This window comes from Amblyraja radiata, chromosome 27 (assembly GCF_010909765.2).
Source record: "Amblyraja radiata isolate CabotCenter1 chromosome 27, sAmbRad1.1.pri, whole genome shotgun sequence".
Lineage (NCBI taxonomy): Eukaryota > Metazoa > Chordata > Chondrichthyes > Rajiformes > Rajidae > Amblyraja > Amblyraja radiata.
Genome location: NC_045982.1, coordinates 24,392,073 through 24,399,840, shown reverse-complemented (window position 1 = coordinate 24,399,840; position 7,768 = coordinate 24,392,073). Strand labels below are relative to the sequence as shown.

Here is a 7,768-nt window from a genome sequence, read left to right as displayed (position 1 = left end):
CATGATGTGTATTTGGAGATCCCAGCAATGGTGGTACCACAGGGTGCGTCTTAGGGCTGAGATTACTGGGTGGGAATGGCCTCAGCGCTACACTTGACACCAGCCAGTAGAGTTTGGCCCAGTTCTCCACAGATTCACATTCACCTGGGTTGTTTCATTGTCTCTCAAATTAAAATGATCTTATTGTCAGTGGATCAGTTCCACACTGGGCTGTGTCACGAGTCAATTTAATGATGGACACTGATAATGCTCAACTGGAGACCAGACACACACAGATTTCACACACACAATCCATTCTGTTTTGCTGCTCGTTTATTTTGCTGACGAAACGGCAATGTTACAGTTCAATCACAATCCCTAGAAACACATTGTGAGCTTTCCAACCCTTGGTGTAACAAACAATGTGAAATCAAGAGGGTAATACAGAGAGAGACAATAATAATTCCAATCAGTACAATCTAAATCAAGACAGGATCAGCCTCCACCACAGGGACTTTCCCACAGTCCGTGTCTGCCCATCACCACCACCCCCGTGCCCCTGACGCTTTCTTGTCTACATGTGTGTATCAGAGAGATGGCACCAAATGCCCTGGTCACCGCTCTGTACTGCTGCACCTTTTAACTGGGATGCCCAACTGTTCCCAGTGGGATTTGAGGAAGGGCTCCAGCAGAATGGACGAGGAGGGGAGTCTGGGTAAAGAGGGCGGACTTGTCTGTTCTGGGCAGTCCCTGGGCTTCAGTCAAGGGTCAGTGTGTGGGGCAGTGCCCTGGGGTTTACACCCTGCTGATCCCTGTAGACATCCACCATGGTTCCCCGCTCCCCATCCCTCTCTCAATGTGTGACGGAGAATGGCCGAGACTCTAGTGTACTGAGATTTAAGCCAATTCCCTGTCAGTGAGGGTGATGAGAAACTGGAAGGACAGTGAGTTGTCCCTTACCCCGACGTAAACAGCCCTTTATTCTGGAATCAACATCACTACTACTACTGATCTGGTTTAGAGAGGAAAGATTGCAATGCAAGGTCATATTCAGCTACAGTAGTTTGAGGAGATTGTGTACCCCTCTGCACATTTAAATGCTTTTTGGAGCCAAAACAATTAAAATGTACAATCATTATTGTCTTTAATTACGACGTTCCCTCCTGGTGTAAATGTTGTAGATCCCCAGTCAATGATGTTCCCTCCATCTCTGTAACACCCCTGACTGATCAACTCAATCTCATCGGGTTTTAGAACACGATCCCACATATTAACATCAGTTATCTCTCCGACAAAGGATTGTTTCTTGTCAAAACCTCCACCAACTGAGTCTTGCTCCTGACCAAGAATAAACTGACCAGACCCTCTCACGACCCGACCCTTTCCACCAACCTTCTGTGCACAGCGTCTCCCATTGACCCAGACTGTTATCTCACCCCCTTTAGACTCCCAGCTCACACATAAGTGTCTCAGTAAAGCATTCATTTCTGGAAGGCTAAACGTAGCTACCGGGTTTGATAAATACAGGACGAATTGTGACTTTGACCTTTGCCACAACAACAGTTCGTTGCCGGAATTCCTTGTTGCATAGGAGAGCAAACTATAAGCTTGTGTTTCTTCTGAGGCTGTCCTGAGGCAGACGGTAAAGGCGGTCAAACTGGAGAAGTCTGCTGCATGCAACCTGATGAAATTGGTCTTTGTTTTCCTGTCGATTATCAATGATTTCCCCTCCAAGCCTGTAACATGATATATTGTTAGAGTTAGATTGTTAAATTGTAGTATTAATAATAATAACCCCAATAATAAGCAGGAGATGGAGGAACAGATTTGTAGACAGATTACTGTAAGATGACAAAGCACCAGGTTGGTCCTAGTGGGTGAATTTCACTCTCCTACTATTAACTGGAACTTGCTCAGTACCAAAGGCTTAGTCGAGGCAGAATTTTTTAAGTGTATTCGATAGGGTTTCTTGAAACAGAATGTGGATAATTCAACCTACGAAGGGAACTTACTTACTCCATCTAGCACATTCTGTCTTTAAAAATAAACAGTATCTGCAGTTCCATGTGTTAAAATACTGGACTGTGTGTGGGGAAACGAGCCTGGCCAGGTAACTGGTGTTTCAGTGGAGGAGCATTTTGAAGATAGTGACCACAACTCCATGGGTTTTTAAATTACTTTGAATAGGGAAAAGGCTGGACCTTGAGGGAAGGTACTAAATTGGAATAAAGCAAATTAGATTGTTATTAGGCGTGAGGTTGGGAGGGTATACTGGGAGCAGTTGTTATTGGGTTTGTCCATATCTCGCATGGGGGAATCGTTTAAAGGCCAGTTGGTTGAATTGCAGAGAGTTGCAGATGTAGCCCTGTCCATCACACGGATCAGATTTCTCACCATGGACTCCATCTATACCACACTGCCTCAGAAAAGCAGGCAACATAATCAAAGTCTTGTCCCACCCCTGTCATTCCTTCTATTCCCTGCTTCCATCGGACCGAAGCTACAGAAGCTTGAAAGCGCGTACCAACAGGCTCAGGAACAGCTTCTTCCCCTCAGTTATCAGGCTTCTGAACGGTCCTTCCATAAGCTAGGGTACTGTTCAATTCATATCTACCATTGGACTTTGTCTAAGGAACTGAGAATATTATACTCTACATTCTGCACTATGTATTTCCCCTTTGGTCTATGTATTGTACTTAAATTTTACTTGATTATATCTATGTATGGCATAGCTGATCTGTTTGGATAGCATGCAAAACAAAGCTTTTTGCTGTAGCTCGTTTCACATGGCAATAATAAACTAATCTAAACTATACTTGCGGGACACCATTCATGATGGGGAATACCTTCTCATTGTGACTCTCAGCTCCTGCCAGATGAACGGTTGCCAGACTAGCTCAATAAATTGCCTCCAATTTCATGAGCTGTGAATTGAGCCAAGAGCCTCTCATGATGGAGTTGAACTCACATCTTGTGGCCGTGCAGGTAAATAATAGGATGACCGTCCTTTCAAAATATCCAGTCAGATCCACCGGCTGTGACTAACCCTTCACTGATCTGTGCTCGCTCTCTCTGATCTGAACCTCAATTCCTGACACGCAAGGAAAGGCTGGTTATTCCCAGAGTGATTGTAGGTGACTGCTCCATAATTCCCAGCTTTTCATAGGAATGGTGTGGAGCCTTTCGAGAAAGTGTTGAAGACATGGGAGATTATGGTGCACACTAGGAACAGAGAGAGTTGGGATAAACGTGGATTATAGAACTACAAAATGCTAGAGTAACTCAGTGGGACAGGCAGCATATCTGGAGCGAAGAAATGGGTGAAGTTTTGGATCGAGACCCTTCTTCAGACTTCAGACTGAAGAAGCGTCTCAACCCGAAACATCACCCATTATTTCTCTCTAGAGATGCTTCCTGTCCCACTGAGTTACTCCAGCATTTTGTGTCTATCTTCGGTTCAAACCAGCAACTGCAATTCCTTCCTACACGAGTCATACAGTGAGGAAATTGGCTCTTCAGCCTAACTTGCCCACACTGATGAATATGATCCACTTGTCCCACTTGCCTACATTTGGCCCATACCCCTCTAAACCTGTCCTACCCAGGTCCCTGTCTAATTGCTTGTTGAACGTTGCGATAGTCCTTGTCTCAATTATCTCCTCTGGCAGCTGGTTCCATACATCCTCCACCCTTTGTGTCACAAAGTTACCCCTCAGATTCTTACAACATATTTCCCCCTTCACCTTAAACCTTTGTCCCCTGGTTTTCGAATCCCCTATCTGGGCAAGAGACTGCATCTACCCAATCTGTTCCTTTCATAATTTTATACACCTCAATAAGACCGCGCTCATCTTCCTGTGCTCCTGGGAATCGAGTCCCAGCCTGCTCAGCCTCTCCCTATAGCTCAGACGCTCGAGTCCTGACAACATCCTTGTAAATCTCTGCACATTGGTTCTTGGTTTCTTGGTCCTCCAAAATATTCCAAATGAAATTTAAACTGGAGGTGGTGGAGGGAGGACTTAAGCCAGAATGTGCTATTGGGAAGAAAGAGCTACCTTAACTTTAGTTGGATCTGGTTGGGTAACTATAGTAGGGTGGAGATTATTCCATGCTTTAACTGTGCGGGGGAAGAACGAATTTCTGTACACATTTGTCTTGGTAGCTGGAATCACAAATTGGATTGAATGCCCTCGTCTGCTCTTAATTGGTTTGGGTTTGGTGTAGGTCTTGTAATCTATGTCGAGCTGACCATTTAACATTTTGTAAAAAAAAAGGTCAAACGGTGAGCTTCACGTCTGTCTTGGAGAGGGTTCCACCCCAGAGAATTCAGAAGTTTGGTAATGCCCCTGTCCCACTTAGGAAACCTGAACGGAAACCTCTGGAGACTTTGTGCCCCACCCAAGGTTTCCGTGCAGTTCTCGGAGGTTTTTGTCAGTCTCCCTATCTGGTTCCACTACCTGCAACCTCCGGCAACCACCTGCAACCTCCAGGAACCGCACAGATACACAAAATGATGGGGAGTCTTTGTCCTCAGGGTAGAAATTATAAGAACCAGAAGCCACAGGTTTAAAGTGGGAGGGAGGAAATTAAAAGTAGATGTGAAAGGCAAGTTTCTGTTTACAGAGTGGTGGGTGCCTGGAACACACTACCAGGGGTGGTGGTGGAAAACAGATACAACACAACAAATGCAGTGTTTAAGGGGCATTTAGACACATGAACATGTAGGAGTAGACGGAAACAGATCATGTGCAAGGAGTTCACACTGGTCATGGTCACATCACATCAGGCCATTCCTGAGCTGTACTGTTCTTTGTTCTATCCCTGTGCTACCTTCGCCAGAACAAACACCATTTACCAAAGGCACAATTTCTAGACCAGGGGAAGTTTTGCAGAGTCAAGTGATTTCTGGTTTGCCCGAAATACGACACATTTTGTCCTAGTATCACCCGGCCTGTCGCCTCTTCCTATTCTCGCTTCACTAAAGAGATAAAACCGGACGTTCTTCACCACCAGAAATAACTACAAATATCCCAATAATCCGGTGCTGGGAAGAACAACAAACTTTGGGAGTTGATGTTTTACATACAGTGTACTCAATGAGTTCACTGGTTCCCACCACCAAGTATTGCCAAAGTGTTGGCACATTCCTGTCCTATTAAACAGGCTGGGGGGGACCCTGGGGTCTTCCTGATGGTGACTCAGGACCACATGGAGAGACCTGCTGCCTCGGCACAGACCGGGAATGGAATCTGGGCTCCCGCTGCCCTGCATGCTCCTCAGTATCTCTCTCCTCAGATGCACCATCACTGATTCTTGCACTCTGGAATTCCTCACGTCAGAAAAAATACTGACCTGCACTGACCGATCCTGACAGGTAAATGCACAGCACAAGCACAATTGGAATGATGAGCTTCATCTTGTCTCCGACCTGTTGAAACAAAGAATCCACAATTCATTTCATTTGGTATCAATCTATTGAAACTCAGAACCATCAGCCAGTCCCGTGAGTCAGCAACACGCAGACAGTCCCTCTGGTACTCACTGTGTCCGTCTCCAACAATCCAGTTTCACCTCAACTGGGTCCAATACTCTGGGCACAAGCTGCTGCAATTTATATCCTGCTGAACCCAGTCACTGCCAATCACAGGAAGGAACTGAAGGGGTGGAGCATGAATGAGAGGAATTGAAGGGTGGAGTTGTCAGAACACATGAAGTTGGCAGATGGAGCGTAATTTGGACAATGTGAGGTTTCACACTTTGGAAGGAAGAATGAAAACACAAATTTTAATTAAACAGGTTGAGACTACACGATGTTGATCTACAAAGTGGTGGCATGGAGGCGCAGTGGTAGACTTGCTGCCGTACAGCGTCAGAGACCTGGGCTCGGTCCAGACTATGGGTGCTGCCTGTATGGAGTTCATATTTACTCTCTGTGACCGGGTGGGTTTTCTCCAGGTTCTCCAGTTTCCTCCCACATCCCAGACATGCTGGTTTGTATGTTAATTGGCTTCTGTAACTTGTCCCTCGTGTGCAGAATAGAACTTGTGTGCGGGTGATCGTTGGCTGGCGTGCACTCGGTAGACTGCAGGGCCCGTTTCCATGCTGTATCTCTGAACCTGAACTAAAGTGATTTCAGGACCCTATGTATCAAGCATGTCTCTGATACCTGGGCCAAGTAAGTAGGCTAATCGAGTTAGCTACAGGTGAGAACAGGCTGCTCCTGCACTAAACAGCAGCCCACGTTGACATGCAATGGATAATGGATAATGGATGGAATGGATAATATCCGGCAGTGAGATGTAAAGAAGGGGACAGCACAAGCTGATTGTCCAGACAACAGAATTGCCAAAGTGAAGCCACCACTGGAGTTGACTGCAAGACCAGTTGGTCAATGTATCGACATTTCCCGTGATAAATAATCCATGATTTATATTCCTTCTGTTGCACCCAGGACTAGATTACTTTTGAAATGCAATGGGGAAGTGATGGTAAGAAGTATTTAACTGTGTTTGGCGTTCCCCTGTTTTCAAACTACATTTCTGTCATGAGCCGATGTCAATATTTTGGAACCAAAAAAAATGCCACTGACTCTCCCTCATTCCAGTTGCAATGGAGAATGTGAACAAGCTGGTTTTACTATGAAGATGTGACACAATGCTCAGTACACCACCCAGCCTGACAGACACCCACAGCCACGTCTGAGAAACACAGCTCTAGTGATAGGTATTCAGTATGTGGTCCTGGGAATAATAGTAAGATTAAACGAGAACTTACCAGTTTGAAGTTTGATCTTTATTGTATGAGGAGTCTCAGGTAGACTTACAGTGCACTTCTAGCACAATTGATAGCACTATAGCTCAGACCTTCATCATGGTGAAGGCCGGCCAGGAACTCCAGTACATTTGTTATGGTGGTTGATGTGTAGGTTGTCCCTGTTCTCGAGCAGTATGTTTCCCATTTTCTTATACTCGAGAGGTATTGTTTCTTGGTGGAAAGCCGGTGAAATGCTGTCATTGTATCCATGGTCCTATTTGACAATCCCAGGTCCAGCAAAGGTCTTTTTAGAATCTGCAACCCAGTAGGTTTATTCTGTCATGGCATGGGTGACTTTCACCTGACACAGGGTGAATCAGTAGATCTGGTCCACTGGGAATGGTCATTGGTGTTTCAAATACCCTGTCAAGGACCACTGGGAACCATGGCTGTGTAGGCCAGTTGGGTACTATCAAAATGCCTGAAGCAGAGTCCATCTGTATTTTGCGTAGTACCCGACTGATGAGGCAGAAGGGGGGAAAGGCAGAGAATAAATAATTCCCCCAGTTCAGCGTGAATGCATCCATCGCCGCTGCCTCAGGGTCTGGTTCCCAAGCGACATACATCGGTACCTGGTGATTTAGTCGGGATGCAAAGAGATCGATAACTGGTGTCCCATATTGCTTTGTAATTTCAGCAAATACTTTGGGGTTTAACATCCATTCGATGTTATCATTGAAGTTGCGTGACCTGGTGTCTGCCACTGTATTTAGCTTACCTGGTAGGTAAGTTTCTGATAGCCAAATATGTTTGTCGATGCACCACTGCCAAATTGTGTTGACCAAATTATCACATGATATCGATTTTATCCCGCCGATAAGGTTAATGTAGGCCACCACTGTGGTATTTTCAATCTGCAAATGAACATGCGAATGGTGCATATTTGTACAATATGCTTTCAAACCATAGAACGCACCCAACATTTCCAAATAGTTTATGCCCAGTGTCTGTAGTAGTGATGATTCTAGATTAGTCC

The 7,768-nt window shown here is 45.4% G+C and overlaps 1 protein-coding gene across 1 annotated transcript; it reads right to left on the bottom strand.

Annotated features, from left to right (window-relative positions):
* Nucleotides 1-383: 383 nt before the first annotated feature.
* On the bottom strand, nucleotides 384-5,590 carry LOC116988569 (mucosal pentraxin-like). Its single transcript, XM_033045409.1, has 3 exons — nucleotides 5,522-5,590; nucleotides 5,332-5,407; nucleotides 384-1,715 (listed from the first exon to the last, which is right to left on the bottom strand). The coding sequence occupies exons 2-3, from the start codon at nucleotides 5,393-5,395 to the stop codon at nucleotides 1,099-1,101; spliced, it is 681 nt and encodes a 226-aa protein (XP_032901300.1). The 5' UTR covers nucleotides 5,396-5,407; nucleotides 5,522-5,590; the 3' UTR covers nucleotides 384-1,098.
* Between the last annotated feature and the right edge of the window lie 2,178 nt (nucleotides 5,591-7,768).

Bases quoted from the DNA above. Each gene is read 5' to 3' on its own strand.
- LOC116988569 (XM_033045409.1), bottom strand. From the start codon at position 5,395: ATGAAGCTCATCATTCCAATTGTGCTTGTGCTGTGCATTTACCTGTCA. The intron at 1,716-5,331 runs GTCAGTATTTTT...ATCATGTTACAG, and splicing joins GTCAGGATCGGTCAGTGCAG to GCTTGGAGGGGAAATCATTG.